This window comes from Spinacia oleracea, chromosome 4 (assembly GCF_020520425.1).
Source record: "Spinacia oleracea cultivar Varoflay chromosome 4, BTI_SOV_V1, whole genome shotgun sequence".
Taxonomy (NCBI): Eukaryota; Viridiplantae; Streptophyta; class Magnoliopsida; order Caryophyllales; family Amaranthaceae; genus Spinacia; species Spinacia oleracea.
In genome coordinates, this window is record NC_079490.1 from 177,664,267 (window position 1) to 177,685,559 (window position 21,293).

Genomic DNA, 21,293 nt, shown 5'->3' on the forward strand with positions numbered 1-21,293 from the left:
CTTTTCAATTTCACTCTCAAAAAATAATAATAATAAATAATAAATTAAAGCGAAAATTGACTCAGGGGCAAATAATTAGAGAGGGAGGGAATACATGATTAATTTCTTCACTAAAACTTACTACTATATAAAGTACGTGGGTTTTGTTATGAACCTAGCCCAAATTTTATATTCCTATTTCCAAAAAAAAATTGCTAAATAATAATATCACATTGAATTAAACAATAAATAATTCAAAAAATGCAATTTCTTCCTCATCATCTCCATGAAATGATGGAGAAATACTTAGTTCTTGCGCATGAGAAATCAGATCCAATATTTAAATTTATCGACAAAAAAATAAAACCATATTTAAGTCATGGGTTTGAGTACTTACTCTTTCAAATAAGCCCATATTGGCATCACTTATTTTACTACATCCTTGTCTCTCTTCTTGGGTATATTTGTTTGAAGGGCACAAAACAGAATTCTTCTGCTTCTTCAAACTCACACCATGAGCTCAACCTCTTCTTCACCTCGGTATCCGCAACCACGATATCGAGCATGTCCACCATTGAAATGGAGAATTTCTCAACTACTCAACTCATAGTACTTGTTATATTAATGTTCTCAGGGGGTGAAGTCTTCCTCTCCCTCCTCGGCCTTCAAATCCGAAAGCTTAAACACAAGAAAAGAGCGCGAAACCATGTCTTAAACCCTAACCCTTCCTCTCAAACTGAAGGTATAAAGTACAAATCATTAAGGGCACTTAACCATGTGGTTTTGGTATACCTTTTAGTGTCACATATACTAGGGTATATCTTTGTGTCCTTGTATATCAGCATTATTTCTCCTAGCGCAAACAATGTGCTAGAGATGAAAAAGCTTGAATCTCACCTGTTTTCTCTATTCGTCACTGTATCCACATTCTCTAACTGTGGATTCATCCCTACAAATGAAAACATGATGCCCTTTAACAAAAACTCAGGCTTACTTTTGATTCTTATCCCTCAAATCCTCTTTGGTAATAAATTATACCCTTCTTTCTTAAGGTTAGTTATCTATGTTCTTGACAAATTTACCAAGAAAGAGGAATACAATTACATGCTGAACCATCATTCAGATTTGGGTTATGGGCTTTTGATTTCAAGCTTCAAAGCTTTTCTTTTGAGTGTAACTGCAATTGGGCTTATTGGCATCCAATTCTTGGTGTTTTGTTTCTTGGAGTGGAATTCTATTGTTTTTCAAGGGCAAAATTGGTATCGGAAATTGGTTGGTTCATTGTTTCAAACTGTAAATTCAAGGCATAGTGGGGAGTCCATTGTTGATATCTCCCTTCTTTCACCAGCTACTCTCGCTCTCTTTGTGGTTATGATGTCAGTATTTCTCACTCTCATTCTCATCATCATTTTTTCCCCTTTTGTGTGGTCCATCATGTCTTTTCCATTTTTGTTTTGTTTTCTACCTTCAGAAGCCGGGGTTTGATATATATAAATATTTGTTCACCTTATTTCCGCTTACTAATTAGATTTAGTAAGAACACCTAATCAATTGAGTTTAATCTTAATTTCATTTATTAGGGTTTAATTTCACTTATTAGGGTAAAACTGGGTGATTGTTTGGTTGTATACGTGATACGTTTTGAAAGAAAACTTTTTAATAAGATTCAATGATTAATTAATTGCCGTGTCTAAGAACGATGGAGATAAAATTGCAACTATCGATATGGACAAGTCAGTGAAGATGAAATAGATCAACTTATGGAAAAACATAAATTTAGTAGACCACGCACGTTTATGAATAAGTTATGTAGCTAAGATTGTTGTTATAATCTTATCAAGTTAATTGTGAGTGGCTTGCTAGGTGGAAAGATTCACGAGTATGATTATGATTGTGGATGACTTAATTAGACTTGGGGGACCGATTTGGGAACCTAGGCTAGACAAAACTCACAAAAGTTTTACGTGCCCCCAATAAATTCTTTAAATCCATGCATATAAATCATTATAAATGTTGCTTTCTTTCAATTCTTTCTTAATTTGTCAAGCAAATACAATAATTCACATATAGGCTAGAGATGAGTTGTCAACTTGTAAATTATGGAGTACTCCGTATTTCGTAACAATCATAATAAGAATTAGATAACGCAACGTTTAGTAACACTGAAAAAACATAGATTAAAAGTCTATCTCTTTTTTGGTAACTAGCTAGTACTCGTAATATATTGACATAATTTTTGTGTAAGTCTATTATCGAACATTCAATCTAAATGTCTAATCGATTTTGAAACAACCACTTTCTATTCAACTACCTTAAATGGTTAGATTTTGGTTTGAGACTATTGAGAAATGATGTGTACAATTGATTGTTAATAAAAATAAACTAGTGTTTTATTTCTATATTTTGAAATTATATGACTCCCAATAATCTTGTTTATTAGACCCCTTTTCGTATTGGAATGTTTTTTTTAATAGTCTCTTTTAGAATCTTTCTTTCTTTATTCAACAATTATTCTTTTTTACCCTTATATTATAATTGTATTACTCCTTTTGTCCCAAATAAATATGCAAGTGGTCATTTATTTTCTAATTTAACAACATTAAACACTCCACCTACCCATATTTTCTTATTTTTTTTCTCTCCTTCCCATATGGATGAGATTCTTTAGAGATTCACATGTAATGTGTCTTTTTAATACTCCGTATATTATATTGTTCAATATTTCATAAGATATTAATAAACAAAAACGGAGAAAGTACTATAATAGAGTATTTGTGAATAGACGGAAATACCATACTTTCGTTTCTTTAAGTAGAAATAAACTACTGATTTAACGCGTAATTTCTACTCGGTATATATTACACTCACACAGTCACTCAAAAGTAAGGGAAAGTGAGGATCACAATCTATTGTTTTAATTTGTTATTATCCATGAAAGCCGCCATATCACTGACACAAAATCAGAATCAGATATTCAGATAGTTCAACTACATTTACTATCTCTACTATACTAGTTTATACATAAGGTTATTATTTGTATTATTATTGTATATATTATGTATATATATATACGGAGTATATACACGAAAAGAATACAGGAATTTGTAATCTTGTGTATTAAAGAAAATATAGAATTGATCCATTGGCACATGATTGCACGTTGTAGAGGACTATACAAGACAAGTTCTAGCTAGCATTATTAGAAACGTACAACCAACATAGGTCTATGTATACTATCTGTCAATTGGGAGGACCACCCGTAGCAAAATTAATCAAATTATCACCTTAGAAATCATTCATTCAATGTACGTACATATGTCATAAGATAAGAAAAAATAAAAAGAGGGAACGGTTAACCTCAAAAAACAAAAAAATTGGATATATTTGGCGAATATGTATACATGTAGCAACGTTCAGCACATGTGCTAGTTAGAGAAGTGATTTAAGCCTTGTTTATTTTCGTGCTAAAGAACAAATAAGTAGTGAGTTAGTGACTTATTAGAATGCAAGGAATTTCAAAAATATAAAATATGACCTGGTTTACTATCTACACATGTATTACTATTAAATATTAGTACGTACAATGTGTTTCTTTATATAGGAAAAAGAAAGTCGATCAGCGATATGGTAACATCTTGCATGAGTGATATCACGGTTGTTAACTTTGGAATAGAAAGTGGGCTTGGGTAACTGAATAACAAGGAGGGTTCGTACGTTCCAATTATAATCCAAAAAATGTTTGACACTAAAACCAGTCATATAATTATATAGAGTAAGTAGGTATTTTCTCCTATGTTTTTCCCAATGTGTGACAACTTGCGTTAGTGATAACTACTATGCGGTAGCTAATGTATTAGCAATGTATTATGGTAATCTAAATGATGCATTGAATCGTATATATTTTCATCTACATCATTTCCGGCCTTTGTGATCGATTCTGTAAGCACCAAAGAAAAAGAAGTCGTCAAGTTGAGTATTATTGGAGCTAATATTTGAGTATACTGTGCACAAATTGGCAGGTACCTTCCATCAAGCACAATATTCGTACCATTGAGTTACGACAAAGAATCAACAATCGTAAGTGAGAATAGCCAGAACAAGAGAAGCGGCAAAAAGGAAGAGAGTAGCTTCATTCAGAATCTCAAATTCTCTCCACTTTCCTACTTGGCTATCTTTGTCATACTTGTTTGCATCACTGAGAGCACCAGTTTAAAGGAAGATCCTCTCAATTTCACCGTCTTCAACATTATTGTCGAAGTCGTAAGGTATATACTCTTTCTTTCTTTTTTATTTTATTATTGTTATTGTTCTCGTCTTCTTCAATCTAATCCAACAACGTTACGTAACAATATTCTCCATCATCCATTATTTTGATTCTCTTATTTGTTATTTGCCGTATTAGATGTTTCTATTAGCATAATATTACCCGTTTACAAATATCATTATATCAATTACTTAAGTTAATTGGCATGGATTTTGTTCTGCAGTGCATATGGGAACGTGGGATTCTCAATGGGCTACAGTTGTGAACGAAGACTTGTGAACAGCAGCTATTGCAAGGACACTTGCTATGGTTTTGTAGGGAGATGGACTTGGAAGGGGAAGTTCCTTCTCATTTTGGTCATGCTTTTTGGAAGGCTTAAGAGATTTCACTTCCATTCTGGAAAAGCATGGAAACTTTCCCTCTAAATCTTAAATCCCATCCCCAAACAAATAAATAAATAAATAAGTTTTGTTAGGGTAATGTTTAAGTTACACGAGTAGATTATAGATAATAGATGTGTCACAACTCACAAGCGAACCATGAGAACATGGAATTAATAACCTTAAGCATAGTCCATTGGGCCATAAGGCTCAAACAATTCAGCCCAATATCCCTTCTTTCTGTTTGGGGTCAAGCCCATGTCTTTGCACAGTTGATCATTGTACCAAATATGCAGTGCTCCAATGCAAGATCTTCTGTAATACTTGCCAGATGACCTCTTCATGAATTGATCCCATTCCAACACATCTTTCTCCATTTTTTGAATGTTTGGCAATTTAAATTTGCCATCAACCAATTCAAATAACCAGCGACATCTTAATTCCGAAGTGTACAAGTTGGCAATGCTCTCCGAAAATCCAATTACTGCCAATTGTGGAATACGTGGATGGATACATTCCCTATACATCACATTTAAACAAATCATCTTAAGGCACAAAGTTACAATGATTATAAAAAACTATCACCGATATTAAGAACAGCGCGTCTCCTGTGAGACCAGTCACACCATCAACTTGATGGTGTGACGAATGCGAAAACAATAGCGTACCTCCCCTAAAACTATATAAAAAAAAAAAGTAACATATCTAAACTATAGAAGTAACATACCTAAACTAAAAAATACCTCCAATAAAATTATTAAAAAAAAAAAAAGTAACATGTCTAAACTATAGAAGTAACATACCCAAATTAGCAAGTGTGAACTGGTCCGGACAGTCTCATATAAGAATTTGGTATTAAGAAACACAAACCTGTATAATGGAACACTTTTATGAGAAGAGCCGATAATATAATCCTGAAATTTGGGAGATGCAAATATGTCTTTGAGCTTCTGATCACCCTTAAATCCAGTAGCAAAAATAACAACGTCACTCTTAATAGGTTCCTTTGTTCCAACGGTACTATCATCAAGTATAACACCCTGTTTGCAGAAGCTAAAAGTTGGAGATCTTTTCAAAACAATGCTTCCTTTCTCAGCATTTTCATAAAATCCTTGTGGAACGGTTGAGATCAAACAAGAGTTCATCTCCTGTAAGAAGCTATGTTCCGGTACCATACCGAATTTCTTCAGATTATGCTTCTTCTTAATATCGCTTTCCACAAATTTACTTATTCCCCATCTCTGTTGAAAACATTTATTAAAATACGTGTATGTTAGTTAATTAATTAGCTGATCATATATATATAGTAATATAAAAGCTAGCTTAGGACGGGGAAATGTATTACCAAAGGTAAAAGTAGCGAGGCAAGGAGACTAAGCAGAAGGCCTTCACCAGGCTTATGAACTAAGAATTCGGAAAAGCGATTCAAATACAAGTATGCAAGAGGAAATCCCCAAGGGAAGTAATCGGGTACATTCCAATGTGGTGTTCTACATATTACCGTGCATGGACGTTCCACTCCTGCAATCAATTAACATCATACGACACATCAAGATATGCATATTCATATAGTTATCGATCATTTTATCCAGGTAAGTAAAATGAATCGTTCATTCATTTTAATGTACCTAGCTATATATCTTCCCTAAAGAAAATATGTAAATATCCCCTGCATTTTACTCTGTATAGTCCGTAATAATAGGGATGCTGAATTGTTCATAGGGCGGGGCGGATGCAGATAATGTACCTCCATACCCATACCTACCAAAAATCTCATCACCATCCCTGTCCCACCACCTATGACGTGTCCAATATCAACTAAGTCTTCGCCCCAACAGGTATAGACTGAAATCCATCGCTGACTCAACCAGTATAAACTGAAATCCATCTTCACCCCCACGGATACAAACTGAAGTCTATTTTTGCCCCATCCCCTATTGGCTATCCCTTCACGTCTCATACCCGCTCCAATATCCAAATAATTTTTTTTATTTTCAAATATATATGACAACATATCTGACAACTAAAAATAACATAAGTTGCATATAATGGTTTGTTTTATTAGACATCTAACACCTTGCTTAATATGTTTTTTTTGTTTTGACATTAGCTTAAAGAAAGCTTAAATATTTTAAACATCTATTAAAAAATATATATATAAACAAGCTTTTTTTTTATAATGTTTTTGTATACGTATTATTTCGGGTATGAAAGATAAGTGGTCGGTAAGCAGGTAAGGTGTGTGATGGGTCCGACATAAAATTCACGCCCCTCCCATCAGGCCATCACCCATGGTGGGTACGATTTTATACCCATCACCCACCAAACATTTCCCCTTCCCCGTCTACTTGAGGTAGATGCGGAAAATGTCTCCCACGAACATGCCCAGCTGACATCCTTATGTAATAGGCTACTAGCTAGTGTTATACGTAGTACGACATAAGAGCATGATTAGCCTAATTAAATTTTAAGACTTGAGTTTTGTTGACATGTCATATAAAATTAACGAAATTAGATATTTTTGCGACGACAACAATAATAATAGAACGGTAGTATAGGTGTTACCGTTGGCAATGGAAGTCTCCATAGCAATGTCGAGTGCAGATTTTTGGAAGCCAACAACTGTAACTCGCTTTCCCTTAACCAAATTTCTAGCAGTTTCATAGTCCAAAGCAGCATAATCCATAGAATGCATGACCTTCCCATCGAATACCTCTGGGCCTTTACCCGAAGGAAACTCGGGCATGTTAGGTAGATCACTGAATCGCCCCAGACACAACACCACAAATTCTACTTGCATCACCTGCATTTATATATGTGTGTCATTATTACTAATCAGCATTAGACAAGCTAGGAATACTTATCATATTGTTAATTTTGTACATCATCTTTAAGTACCTCAAGATGATAAAGATTTCAATGTTTGTTTGGATTAAGAAGTCCAACACGTACAAGTAATTACTCTAAACATAGATGTGGTACGTATTTCAATGAGAAAGTTTAAACAAGGTCCAACGAGAAAGTCTTGAGTCTTGACCTTCTCCAAATTTGCTTATGGAAAGTTTAAAGAGTAAGAGCATGAATAAGGGGGTCTCTTAGATGACTCTTAAGGAGAGAGAGAAAAAATAAGAGCTAGCTCTTAGATGTGTAATGGGACTGGGAGTCTCTTATTTGGAGATTGTAAGAGAAATTTCTGAAATAAGAGCTAGCTCTTATAAATAAGAGCTAGTGCCACATCATTGTTTTTGTATAAAAATAAAATAAAAAAATAGGGCAAGAGAGTATAAGAGCTAGTGTTAAGAGTTGGTCAATTTCAACAATTTTTGGGAGGGGCTCTTATTTGGAGTTGAACCTTATGTGGACATAGGAGAGAGACTAAGAGTCACCAAAATAAGAGTCTACCCTTATTGATGCTCTAATCCTCTTCCCTAACTGAAGTCATACGTGACGCATACATGACTTCTAAAATTGTTAACCTTTTATAGGCCACCGATCAACATCATAATTAACTTCATAAATCATAATAATGATGTTATCTCTTTGTTTCATTCATCGCACCAAGATTTTTTTTTAAATTATCTTTTCCTTCGTGTAAAGTGTATATATAGTACTTTGTCATTTTGTCGTTTTATCCTAAGGTGTATATATGGTTTATGTTGTTAAAGTACTCCCTCCGTCCCGGAATACTCGATCCGGTTTGACCGGCACAAAGTTTAAGGAACTTGAATTGACTTATTTAATTTAATAGGTAGTAGTTGATAGTGAGGTATTATTTTAATATAATTAGTGGGAGGTGGGTTAAGGGGTGGGGTTGGGGGAGAGTAGGGGTTGAATTTTTAATTATTTTTTGTATGGAGTAGGGGGTAGGTGGGTTAATAGGGGAGGAGTGAGAAATAATATAATATTGTTAGAATATTTCCATTTTTAGAAACAGGTCAAGTATTAAGGGACGGCCCAATAAGAAAAACAGGTCAAGTATTCCGGGTCGGAGGGAGTAACATTCATCGGATATCGCAGAACTATTTATGACACTCCATATAAAACTTACTTTTTAAGAATGTTTCAACATATAAAGTTACTAGTCTTATACATGCGCGCGATGCACATATAAAGCGCAATTTGAATTATACATCCGAGTGTACAGTGCTCATTGTGCACCATGTTGAACATTTATTGAAAATCTAATGAACATTGAGAATGATTTCAATATACATGTACTAGTGAAATATTTAAACTATATGTTCTATGGATTTGAACTATATGTTCATAAGTTCATTGGCTATATGTTCGTTGGGTATGAAAAATATGTTCTTTGTATTTAAACTACATGTTCTTTGTAAAACAGGGTGCACAGTGAGCATTGTGCACCCGGGTATATAAACCATATTTTGCATATAAAGTTATTAGTCGATCTTATATGCACGTGATGCATGCGAATATAATAAACAGATTCGTGTTATTACATTTAAACCTGAAATAATATGTAAAAAATATAATATAAATGTGATGCATGCGAATATGTAAAACATATAAGTTAGATAGAACCGAACGCATATAAACAGATTGATTAAGGGGCTAGATTGATTAAAATGCTTTTTTTGGCTTTTCTTATTGGGTAGATTGTCATAATTATATTCTCTATTCTATAAGTGTAAGAGGTATTTTAATCATCCAGGGGGACATCAAAAGTAAATTGACTAAAATAACCTTAGCTCTTCACTTATATAATAGAGATATATCAAATATTGTAATATAAATAAAATGTGCAACTATTAGAAATATTACTCTTATCTGATCCTTGTAATTCTAATCGATTTGAATTAAATATTTAAATGGTACGGAGTAACATTGAATATATAATCTAAAGATAGAAAAGTAGGTACCTCGATAGTTTGGCTGAGTAGATCTTGGGTTGTGACAGTCCATTTGCCCATATTACCAAACGGGTTACCATTCCCACCCCAAAGGGCCCATGATTGGATCTCTTCATCAGATGGACCTTCATACTTAATACTCACAACTTTGGTGTTAAATCTAATGTGTTTAAGCAAATCAAAGTGATTAGCGTAAGATTTAAGATAATCAAACACTTGATTTTGGTCAGGGAAAACTGTTTCCACTGAAGAAGGCCATGGGAAATCACTGAATTCATAGAGTGGTTTAGGTGTTTGAAGTTTAGTAGTTTCCACAGTTTTGGTCCAAACACCACCAATGGTGCTTCGGGACTCAAAAACTAAGGGGTGGTAACCCTTAGCAAGGGCATATTTGCATGCTAATAGACCACTAATTCCTGCCCCTATTATGCCCACTTTCCTTTCCATTTTTTTGTTTATTACTAAAACTCTTTCAAGTTTCCAAATTGGGTACCCCTTATTTATAGGGATTCTCATATGTTGCGACACGTATGGCAGGAAAGAAAACTTAAAAATTAACTTTTTTGTATAAAAATAATTATCATGTTGGATGAAATATTCTGTAAGCCGGCCTTAATTTAATTTTTCTGATAGCTGCCGGCCTTAATTAGATGTTCATCAAGAATTGATAGAAAGTTGAATTTTTTGGTTTGGTTTCTCTAATAATTACTCTTCCATTTTAATGTGGTGGTGGGTCATAGTGTAAATTAGATATATTATTTAATTAGATGACGGGGTAGAAAATTACTAAAAATAGAATGTGACTCCTAATAAAATACGCTCGGAAATGATTAGTCTCCTAATAAAATACGAAAAGAATAAAAGTTATCTTGGTGTACAATTTTTATTATATACCCGTGTGCAAGACCTTTTGCTAATTAAAGTATCAATTCCCACACTTCATATTTTGTTGGAATTATTTTGGAAATATGTACTCTTCTTCCAAATTTCTCTCGGAAGTATTCTCTAAAGTTTTTATATTTCTCACTCAATCCATATTTATTAAAATACGTTTATAAGAACATATATGCAGGGCCGTCTTAAATAATTTGGAGGCCATGTGCTAAATATAATGCACCTTTTACAAATTTTTAAAATTCATAAAACATGCTACTTTCTAAAGTCAAATTATACTTCTGATATCTAAGAAATTATACATTTACTATATCCACCATAAAATGCATTACTCACAAACTTACTAAAGTTGGGGGAAAAAAAGGTACATTAAATAATCTAAGAAATTTTGTACGTGTACATATGTGTACACATTTTCAGATTTTCTACATCAATATAAATGTTGTTTTTTACTTCACAAAACGTAAATAATGAAGCACAAAAGATTTTAAAAAAAAATCAGGTTCTGGGAATCGAACTGTACCTTTTCAGGTTTTAATCAAAGGTTATACATTTTCCCTTCAAATAACTAACTGAGCTATAGTTCATTTATGACTATAGGGAGTCCATACACATAAAATGGTTTTATGTTGACTGGACTTAGAATGCAATGGGTGATTGACATGTCAGATTGTACATTTTGGTTTTAGGTGGGAAATGGTATATTTTAGGAGGGAAAGGTTTTCATTTTTTCCGCCATTTTGCTCTTCACAGCGGGCATTCTAGCGCCCAAAAATCCTCTGAAATTTTCCCCGCCTAAATTTCCCAAAAAAAAATAAAAAAAATAAAAAAAATAAAAAAACGGAAAGTGAAGCTGAGCATTAACTATCCACAGAAGTTTATCACTTACCAAGCTTGTTGTAAGAGGTGAATATTCATGAACTCCATTTCTACTTTTCATGTAATACAAAGCAATTACTAAGTAATCTTTTAACTTTGTTATTTACAAATTTGTTCTCCTTTTATGTTTATTGTTAGTAAATTTTTTTCCAGAACCAAATCCTTATTAATGTATTGTGATTTTATTACTGTCGTATAATCTATGAACCAATAATTTATTAAGCGGAATGCCCGATGTTGTTGATTGAAGTTGACGGAGAAACCTATGTACCTTGTGTGTATAAGATTTTATTTTCGTGGATAAGATATGTATGTTATCCATTTTAATATAATTAATTGTATATGTTTAATTAAAAACAAAATGTTATTTTATTATATCAATTTTTTATTTGTTTATTTTCATTTAATTTGAAAATTTTCGATAACTATTTATTTGTATAAAAGCATTGTATGATTTAATTTAATTTGTATTAATTTATTATTTGTTTAATTTCATTTGTTATGCCAGAGTACAATGGTTAGTATAGACCTTAATGTTGAACCTGACGTCGGAGAAGGAACTATTGTGAATTCAACTACGCCAACCACCCCTTGTCCAGGAATGTGTTTTGAGTCCGGTAGTGAGTTTTTTGAATTTTGCAATCGTTATGCGTACATGACTGGTTTTGAGTTGTTTGTAATATGTAGTAAGATTAAGAAGGAGTACAAGGATAAGGGTGTTAGTAGAGTTGGTATTGGTGAGCTTGAGGCTAGGCCTCATACGATGGAGATGATCAGATTAAAGTGTAAGAAAGGTGGCGTGAAATCTAGTGTCGGGTCTAATGTTAGTGGTTGCAACGTTTTTTTTTATGGTAAAGAGAAAAACGGAGAGTTTGTAGTTATTAGTTGTGATTTGGTGCATAATCATCCTCTATTGCCCGAAAATAGTAGGATGATGGTTAACTATAGAAGCATCGGTAGTGCTACCTTTGATAGGGTAATGATAAATGAACGTGCCGGTGTTAGCATTAGTAGAAACTTTGGCACGCAATTGATTGAAAAGGGTGGTTTTGATAATATGACGTTCAACAAAATAGATTTGAGGAACGCCATAGCTGTTGAACGTCGTAAAACCATGTTTGAGAAAGGGGATGCTGTTGCACTTGAAGAGTATTTTAAAGCACAACGAGATCTGAATGGCGATTTTTATAGTTCTATAGAACGAGATGAAGAGGGTATTTTAAAGAACGCATTCTGGTCCGACGCGCGTAGTAGAGGAAGTTGCAAATATTTCGGGGATGTGATCAGTTTCGACACCACCTTTTCTAGCAACAGGTATGTTATTTTATTATTTATTTGTTTCTATTACATAACTGTGGTTGTTAGTTTTATGGGTTATTTAGTTTAGTCTTCTTGAAATTGAATTAATTGTGCATGTGGTAGTGCATGTTATTGTAATGTTATTTTGTATGCATGCGATAATAGTAAACTTGATATTGTTTTTCCATCCTACTTCACACAGTAATAATTACTGAATTAACTAGGTATCGTATGCCATTTGCCCCGTTTGTTGGCGTCAACCACCATGGGAGGTCAATTGTTTTTGCTGCCGCTTTAATCTCACACGAAGACACTCCGAGTTTTGTTTGGGTCTTTGAGGAATGGCTTAAGTGCATGGGAAAGCCTCCTAAGGGAATTATAACTGATCAAGACAAGGCAATAGGTAGAGCGATAAGCATAGTTTTCCCTGGGGTTCCTCATAGGCTTTGTTTGTGGCACATGCTACAAAATGCCTCTCGCAATCTCGGCAAGCTCGATGAATGGAAAAGCATCGACACGCTAATTAGAACCGCCGTTCATGACATGCTCGATCCCGAGGAGTTTGATGAGGCTTGGTGTCTTGTGATGGACAAATATAATCAACGTCAGGGTTGGATGCTGGATGCGTATGATAAACGTCGGCAATGGGCACCAGCTTACAATAGAGGTAAATTTTGGGCTGGAATGTCCTCTACGCAACGGAGTGAAGGTATGAATCGCACATTCAAAATTCATGTAAACTTAGATTGTGGATTAACGCAGTTTATTAAAAACTCGTTCTGTATGAAGATAAAGGCAGAGGAAGAGTCGAAGGATAATCATAATAGTATAGATAAGCCTCCTAAACTTGATGTGGACAAGAGTGTGTTAGCTGAGTATGTGTTGCATACTGTATACACCAATGAGATGTTTGCTGCGGTTGTGAATGAGCGTAAAGGTTTAACCCATACGAACGTAACCAAAACCAATGCCATAGGGTCACTTGTATTGTATAGAGCAGATGAGAAACTGACCTCCCCTCATTGGAGGAAAAGGTTCAAAAGTTACGTTGTTAAAGTAGATAAGGTTAAGGGGGAAGTCAGTTGCTCATGTCAGTTGTTTGAATTTAGGGGTATTTTATGTAGGCACATACTCAAAGCAATGGATGTGGAGGATTTCCAATTTATACCGGAGAAATATATACTAGATAGATGGATGAAGCAAGTTAGGTCGTATGAGAGTGTTAGGGTTTCATACTATGATCCTGAAGAAACCGCAACGTTAGCCAAAGCTAAAGAGCTTTCCCAAAGGCATAATTATTTGAAAGAATTAGCCATGCGCAATGAAGCTGCCTACAAGTTATATACGGAAGGCACTGATAGTCTTAGGCTGAAAATGGAGGATGCAGTCGGTATAAGAAAGACTGGTGAAGGAGGTGATCAGTCTATTTGTTGGTGGGATCCCGAAGCACGTAACGTATTTGGTCGTCGTAGGCTACGACCGAGGGAGTGTAATGAACGTGCCCTAAAGAGGGCATCTCAACCTGCTGAGGATGGTGCCATTAAAACCCCCATTGATAAGAGGCATGTTGGGCGGTCTAAGAAAGGACCGTATTCAATTTACGACAAATCAAAGAAGAACCAAGCATGTAATCCCGCTGAGATTGCAGCGAACGAGGTAATGTAAAATTGTTTGTTTTTTTTTTTTATTTGAATGTTTATTTTTTATTACGACTTATAATTTATACAAGTTACGGTAATTAATTGTAGGAACTCATCAGGTCTACTTATGGCCATATTCCTAGCTACCGGGCAAGGCAAGAGCATGCGAACAACGTTCAGGATGCCCGTTTACATTCCTCATCCATTGGACCTGTTTTAGAAGACATTCCTGAATCATCTCAAATAAATTTGTCCGAAGATATTTCTCAAACTTTTGATTATGATACCTTTGAATGGAACACAAGACTTGGAGGAAGATTGACCATGTAGTTGTGTTTATCAATGTTATAATGAATTGGGTACCGTATTATCTGTATGGAATTTTTGCGCTAGATTGTCATTTGAAGTTTGTGTATTGGTACTTTTTAAATTTAATCTAATTTTTAACTTTAAATAAACGCAAAGCGTTGAACTGAATTTGACATCAAAATAGTATGGGGAAAAGCAACAAAAAAAAGTGTGCGGGTTAGGGGGGGGGTGGGGGGAAGGTTAATATGCATAATGCCGCTGCTACCAGGTATCGAACCTCAGACCAAAGGGGAAGCAATGCTCTATGTTAAGGCAGTAACCATTGTGACGTGAGGCCGAAGCCATTGCCTCATTTGCGTCCAGAATATACTAATAGTTTGACTTAATGCTCCACGTGCTGATAAAAGTAATTAGAATACCGTCTTTAATTACAGTTCGTTGACACGCATACAACGATTAATTAATTAAATTAAATTAAATTTACTACATTGGAATATTTTTACATTTATTTTGTTCACATTTGTTGTTGAAAATGTTGGTGTCTTTATTTGTGGTATTTTGTTAGTAATTTTCAAATTGTAGAAATAATTGTTTAAGTTTCTGTGTAGTTTGTATGAGTTTGAGTGACATAATTAATCTTCTTGTTGACATCCAAGTTTAGTGTAGCACAATCCAACTTGTATATATATTAATGGTTGTTTAGTGTAAAAGTAAATTAAAGTAAAAGAATGTCAGCAAATCATCAAAAAATTACAACGAAGTGCGATTCTATTGATAGTATTTTGCAAGGTGGAATAAGTGTTGGTGAAGTGACTGAATTATGCGGGGAGAATGCGACCGGTAAGACACAACTTTGCCTTCAAACTAGTATTGCATGTCAATTACCTCCGTTAGTGGGTGGAATGTATGGGGCAACCATTTATATACACTCAATTGGACCTTTTCCAATTCGAAGGTTTACTTCTCTAATACCCTTCATTTTAGAGACCTCTCTTGATTCCAATTACAACCCCTGTGATCATATAACAACCAAACAGGTTGAATCACCGTATGAGTTACCTGACGTACTTGACTGGGTTGTAAAGTTGATTAAACAGTCGCACAACACATGCAGGCATGTCAGGTTAGTTGTTATAGACTCTATTGCAAGTATTTGCACTAGCCATTTTGAGAACACGGCTCAAGGGCTAGAGTCACGAACACAATTGCTTGAATGTTTGTAACCACGTATATCACTGAAATTATAAGTAACATATTAATAGAAATGAAAATTTTAAACATGTTGATAGAACTACATAATATCACAAATTAATTTCAACAAAATATATATGATTCACATACCATAACTTATGAATTATAAAATAATTGAACGTACTGTATTCATTTCATTAGGTATAATTAAAAATATATTTCTTTTGCGTAACATTGGTAATTGATTTTTGATTTGTTTTAGTTAAAAATACGTGAACATTTCATAGTAGATGATAAAAATATTAGGTGAGATAACAATTTTGTAAACTATTTGCACCCATTTACTTGAAAACATTCAAAAAGAGTTGCACACAACTTGGAAGAAGAGAAAAATGTTTAAAAGGAGTGATGATTACCACCACGAAATCCATTTTTCCATAAAAAAAAACTATTACGCATGCATTTCCTGGTACTGTTTCTTATTAAAGTATGTTTAATATTCCATACTTGATTTATCTATACAAAATATAAATCACATAGAACATAAAATTAAAACATCTAATAACGAATAATCAGATAAATAAAAAATATTAAAAGTATGGATTCTATCACAACAACCTTTGTCTTCCACCCTATTACCAAACCTCACTGTATACTCAATCAACTGTACATGCGAAAAATTGCTTCAGTCCACTGTTTTTTTTAGTCCGACCACCACACCTTTACCATAAAAGCTTCACCAACTCAACTTCATTCCTCACACCAAACAAACCAACACCTCTGTCTCTCTCTCTCACATCACACGCGAAAAAAAAAAATCTACCAACAATAACTATGGTCAATCAGATTTTGGGGGAGAACTTGGTTTGTATACTACCATTTCTTTGTCTAATTCATCAATTTTTTACTAGTTTTATGTTAATTTAAGTCGAAATTACGTGTGTTTCATTCGAATCTTTAGCTGCATGTTCCCTTTCATTATTCTTGGTGTTGATAATTTTGTGGTATTTTCTTAATGTTCTGAGTGTTGATCTGTTGTTGGTGGTGATGTATTCTGTTATTGTTGTTGATGTTACTCGATCTGTTGTTGGTGTTGGTCATGTTGTTGATCGATCTGTTGTTGGTGTTGGTCTTGTTGTTGATCGATCTGTTGTTGGTGTTCTTGTTGATCTTGTGTTCAATGTAGATGCTAGGAAGTAGAAATCAACATACTCATTTTCTTAGCTAATTAGGGTTTCCTAAAGTGGGATTACGTGAAGATATATTGACCACTTACAGTGGGATTACGTCGGTCCCACATAATGCTTAATTAGTCATCATTAGTTTATTTGTACTCATTACAATCGTAAAATATACAAATTACGACTGATTATTTAGGTTATAGGACCACATTTAACTACAATTTTTAACAACAAAACAACTAATTACGTCCTTTCTTTAACAAAATTCAAGTTAAAAAAAAATAATAATAACTAAAACCCAGCAAAATTAGTGGCTATACAATAACTTTTACTAGATGCATAAGCTAATGAAAACAATTTTTACATGTGGGTTGTATACTTTCTTTTGATGTTGAGATTAGTTCAGAAAACTGCATTTATTTACAAATTATTAACTTGAAATACTATATATTTCGAAACCATAAATTATTTTTCGAGGAAGAAACGAAGTACATGGTTAGATGGAGTACGTCGTACACAACTGTGTCACTAATGTAGTAGCAAAATCACAACTTTTACGCGCAATTTTTATGCTAGGAAGTATATTGCAACGATTTAATCAACTAATTCGGGTTTTACTCTTAAGTAGTGTTGTAGTTGTTTGTCAACCTAATTATGTATTCTGCACAAATTTACAGAAGCTTGCACCTGGTTTGAGGTTCCACCCGACGAATGAGGAACTACTAGTGTGGTACCTAAAAAGAAAGATTAGAGAACAACCTTTAGGTTGCGAGGCAATTGCAGATATTGATTTCTACGCATACGAGCCATGGGAACTACCACATATGTCACCAATTGATTATGGGAAAAATGCATGGTTCTTTTTCGTACAAAGAGGAGGAGTGCGTAACAGATTGACGCCTAGTGGAGGCCAATGGAAAATCTCAGGTACGGCTATAAATGTGTTTAATTTGGGAACAATGGTAGGAGAAATCAAAAGTCTGTCGTTCAAATGGCGTGGAGAACATACGTTATGGAGGATGAAAGAGTACCACCTTACAGACAATGACCTAGGAGAAGAACAAGGAAGTTACGTCATATCCAAGGTTTACTCCAAAGGACCGTGGATCGAACATCAGTTTAGGGAGGAAGAGTGGGCAGCAATCTTTAACCCCCCACAAGCCGCACCGAACGCACAAAACGTAATCAACCAAGAAATTGAAAACACTAACAATGCAGGTAACATGCAAATTAACCCTCGTATTATGATACTCATAACAAACATTCTCAGTATGACTTTCATATGATATCTAATTTAGCAATTGTAATTTTGTAGCAGGCCCTGCCCAAGATGTTGAGTTGAATTACATGGATATGGAAGATCAAGATTTTGTAAACAATGTGCTCGCCTCGTTCATGAACTACGGATGCTTGTGATGCTACAAACATTCTGATCGACTTAGCAATAACCGAGTTTTTGTTGTTAATTTTTAAACTAATGCTATGGACAACATCAACATGTTGCATACATTAAAGTAACGTATTAAGTATGTTGCGTGAATGTTTGACAATCTTACACTTGGAACAATAACGACTCAATCCCGTAAAAATACACACACGTTTGCAATAACCAAACTCCAAAACATATAATGTAGCAAACAACGGATTGAGTGGTAATGGATTAAATAGGTTCATTATCAATTCATAAAAAAATACATATCCTCATTTATATTACAACTAAATCTTTACACTAACTACAGTTTATACACAATTTATTTTAAGAATGTTTCTTGTATACAATTTAATAAATCAACGATTTCCTTTATATACAATATAATTTACATTGTATTGTAAAGATAATGGAACCGAACATATACAATTCCTATGCAAAACCAACAATGGCTTCGGCCTCACGTCACAATGGTCACAACTACAACATTAACATAGAGCATTGCTTACACGAAGGTCAAGGGTTCGAGTACTGGCTTGAGCATAATAAAACGCGCAATTCACTTCTTCCCTACCAACCCCCCACCCTTTTTTTTTTGCTCCATTTTTATCCAATTGTCCAGAATTTTTCGCTCCATCTTTTTCCAATTCAATCCAATTTGTGAACAACAAACCATGTTTTTTATTTGCAAACTTAAACAAAACATTGATAAAATTAGGGAATACTATCACTTATTAGGAAAAAATATGCAAAAGTAAACCAAATCCAACATTGGAAATATCGACATAGAAATTACAATTTCAAAGGAATTACTCCATTGACATAGATGATAAAACGATGAAGAAGGAGAATTCAAAACAAAGATCTTTTACTGGAAAATCAAAACAAACGAAACATAACAGATATGCAACAGTAAACCAAAACCAACATTGGAAATATCGACATAGAAATTACAATTTCAAAGGAATTACTCCATTGACATAGATGATAAAACGATGAAGAAGGAGAATTCAAAACAAAGATCTTTTACTGGAAAATCAAAACAAACGAAACATAACAGATCAACTGACTTGGGGGAGATGAAAAACATCGGTTTCATCGACATTTCACCAAAATAAAAAAAAAAAATTAAATCCGTTTATTATTTGAATTTCAAATTTGAATTGTACTAGAAATTTTTTCAGCTGACTAGACAGTGACAAAGCAATGACTTGGCAATGATAACCAATTGGTGACCATTTTAAGCTGAGTCATCTTAAAATGGTTTTATGTGTGGGTTTGGCGCTATATTATACGCTGAATTTTTTATATATATAGTTGCAGTTTCAGTTCAGATTTGGGGGCCCCAAATAAATCGGAGGCCTGTGCTGTTGGGCTGGATGCACAGCCCAATAGCCGGCCATGCATATATGTGCCACGTAGACCTCACAATAAAGTAAGGATCGAACACCTGACCTCATAAATTAGAATTTACACTTCCTAACATTTAGCTAGGTACAATGCATATTATATCTTTACATATAAATATAAAATATAATCTTTTTAAAATGGGCACATATTTACAAAAAGTAAACCCCATTAAAAGTAAAACTTGGAGCAACGCTCGAACCACAGTCTATACTAATATATTAAAATGCGTTTAAGAAAACGTATATGTGTCACGTATATATACCCCCTCCTTATTACGCCATGTCACCGCTAATAAGCATCATGACATGTTGACAACCAAAAAAAATCATGTAGCAAGAATCGAACATCAAACCTCATGGATTAAAGTTTCACTTCTTACCATCTTAACTAGCTACAATATATGTTATATTTTCCCATATAAATGTAAAATACAATCTTTTTAAAATGGGCACATTTTTACAAAAAGTAAACCCTACTAAAAGTAAAACTCGGAGCAACGCCCGGGCCACACACTAAGTGGCGGAGCCAGGATTTCACGGATGGTGGGTCACCATTTTACGCCGCTCACCATACAATCATAAATCAATGTATAAATAAAAAAAAAATTAATACTTAAAAAAAAATCCAAATGTAACAAGTATTAATTATTACAACCAAACTTCAAAATTACAATTGCTCTGTACGGCTTTTCATGTTTTGATATCTATTTATTATATCATCCATATTAACATTCAAAAACAAATCTTTCTCTAGGTAAGTAATCAAACAGTCATTCAACATTTGATCTCCCATGCTATTGCGCAATTTATCTTTCACTTGCGTCATCCCAGAAAATACTCTTTCCACACTTGCCGTTGCAACAGGGAGAGTCAACACCAACTTCAAAAGCAAGTAGACCCGGTCATGAGTTTTATGCTTCCCCGTCTCAACAAGTTTCATAGAAAGCTCATTAATAGTCTTCAAATTCCAGAATCTATCATCTGTTCTCATAGTAACAATGAAATTTTGAAGTGCACGATCAAAGACAATTATTTCCGCAGTCGGAAAATCATTGGGATAGAATTTAGCAAGTTGAATCAATTTTTCTTTGTCAAAAGAAGCAAATTGATTAGAGAGATTAAAGCAAGACATACACACAAGTAAATCTTTAGTTACCTCAGAGAACCGATTTTCAAGTTCTTGTAATTGAAGATCAATCACACTTAGAAAAACATCAACTCGGAAATGATGAAGATTTGTCACTTGTGGGCCATTACCTCTAGCCATCCTTCTCCCAGGAACAACATATCTCCCTCCTCCATATTTGGAACCTCAATGTCATGTTTAACCATAAAAGAAGTGACTTTCTCCATATGAGAATCTCATTCTTCATCTCTCATCTTTTGCAAATTGAACTTCGTTACATCAACCATAGCCATTGCATTTACAATGTCTAGCTTGATCATGTTTTTGCAATGCCACATTCAATTCATTTGTAATCCCAAATATAGCAACCATCAAGTGTGCCACAAACACAAAATCAAAAGACATCAACATGTATGTAATAGCTTGTGCTCTATTCGAA

The 21,293-nt window shown here is 34.1% G+C and overlaps 5 protein-coding genes across 5 annotated transcripts; 3 read left to right on the forward strand and 2 right to left on the reverse strand.

The window, feature by feature from the left end:
* The first annotated feature begins 131 nt into the window (after nt 1–131).
* LOC110778840 (sodium transporter HKT1) lies at nt 132–4,723 on the forward strand. Its single transcript, XM_021983383.2, has 3 exons — nt 132–1,355; nt 3,999–4,244; nt 4,467–4,723. The coding sequence occupies exons 1-3, from the start codon at nt 241–243 to the stop codon at nt 4,666–4,668; spliced, it is 1,563 nt and encodes a 520-aa protein (XP_021839075.2). The 5' UTR covers nt 132–240; the 3' UTR covers nt 4,669–4,723.
* Nucleotides 4,694–10,105, reverse strand: LOC110778842 (probable flavin-containing monooxygenase 1). Its single transcript, XM_056843058.1, has 5 exons — nt 9,507–10,105; nt 7,189–7,426; nt 5,969–6,144; nt 5,494–5,864; nt 4,694–5,142 (listed from the first exon to the last, which is right to left on the reverse strand). The coding sequence occupies exons 1-5, from the start codon at nt 10,011–10,013 to the stop codon at nt 4,806–4,808; spliced, it is 1,629 nt and encodes a 542-aa protein (XP_056699036.1). The 5' UTR covers nt 10,014–10,105; the 3' UTR covers nt 4,694–4,805.
* A 1,679-nt stretch (nt 10,106–11,784) lies between these two features.
* Nucleotides 11,785–14,539, forward strand: LOC110788430 (protein FAR1-RELATED SEQUENCE 5-like). The gene is made up of 3 exons (XM_021993069.2): nt 11,785–12,584; nt 12,794–14,225; nt 14,318–14,539. The coding sequence occupies exons 1-3, from the start codon at nt 11,785–11,787 to the stop codon at nt 14,537–14,539; spliced, it is 2,454 nt and encodes an 817-aa protein (XP_021848761.2).
* A 2,217-nt stretch (nt 14,540–16,756) lies between these two features.
* On the forward strand, nt 16,757–18,306 carry LOC110780488 (NAC domain-containing protein 13-like). Its single transcript, XM_056842706.1, has 3 exons — nt 16,757–16,891; nt 17,568–18,108; nt 18,209–18,306. Exons 1-3 carry the CDS (start codon nt 16,757–16,759, stop codon nt 18,304–18,306), a joined length of 774 nt encoding a protein of 257 aa, XP_056698684.1.
* A 2,089-nt stretch (nt 18,307–20,395) lies between these two features.
* LOC110778843 (uncharacterized) lies at nt 20,396–20,995 on the reverse strand. Its single transcript, XM_021983386.2, has one exon. It carries the CDS (start codon nt 20,993–20,995, stop codon nt 20,396–20,398), a length of 600 nt encoding a protein of 199 aa, XP_021839078.2.
* Between the last annotated feature and the right edge of the window lie 298 nt (nt 20,996–21,293).

Bases quoted from the DNA above. Each gene is read 5' to 3' on its own strand.
- LOC110780488 (XM_056842706.1), top strand. From the start codon at position 16,757: ATGTATTCTGTTATTGTTGTTGATGTTACTCGATCTGTTGTTGGTGTT. The intron at 16,892-17,567 runs GTAGATGCTAGG...ACAAATTTACAG, and splicing joins TTGTTGATCTTGTGTTCAAT to AAGCTTGCACCTGGTTTGAG. The intron at 18,109-18,208 runs GTAACATGCAAA...ATTTTGTAGCAG, and splicing joins TGAAAACACTAACAATGCAG to GCCCTGCCCAAGATGTTGAG.
- LOC110788430 (XM_021993069.2), top strand. From the start codon at position 11,785: ATGGTTAGTATAGACCTTAATGTTGAACCTGACGTCGGAGAAGGAACT. The intron at 12,585-12,793 runs GTATGTTATTTT...TGAATTAACTAG, and splicing joins ACCACCTTTTCTAGCAACAG to GTATCGTATGCCATTTGCCC. The intron at 14,226-14,317 runs GTAATGTAAAAT...AATTAATTGTAG, and splicing joins CTGAGATTGCAGCGAACGAG to GAACTCATCAGGTCTACTTA.
- LOC110778843 (XM_021983386.2), bottom strand. From the start codon at position 20,995: ATGGCTAGAGGTAATGGCCCACAAGTGACAAATCTTCATCATTTCCGA.
- LOC110778842 (XM_056843058.1), bottom strand. From the start codon at position 10,013: ATGAGAATCCCTATAAATAAGGGGTACCCAATTTGGAAACTTGAAAGA. The intron at 6,145-7,188 runs GTAACACCTATA...AATTGATTGCAG, and splicing joins GGAGACTTCCATTGCCAACG to GAGTGGAACGTCCATGCACG. The intron at 5,143-5,493 runs GTTTGTGTTTCT...TGTGATGTATAG, and splicing joins AAAAGTGTTCCATTATACAG to GGAATGTATCCATCCACGTA.
- LOC110778840 (XM_021983383.2), top strand. From the start codon at position 241: ATGCAATTTCTTCCTCATCATCTCCATGAAATGATGGAGAAATACTTA. The intron at 1,356-3,998 runs GTCAGTATTTCT...ACAAATTGGCAG, and splicing joins GCTCTCTTTGTGGTTATGAT to GTACCTTCCATCAAGCACAA. The intron at 4,245-4,466 runs GTATATACTCTT...TTTGTTCTGCAG, and splicing joins ATTATTGTCGAAGTCGTAAG to TGCATATGGGAACGTGGGAT.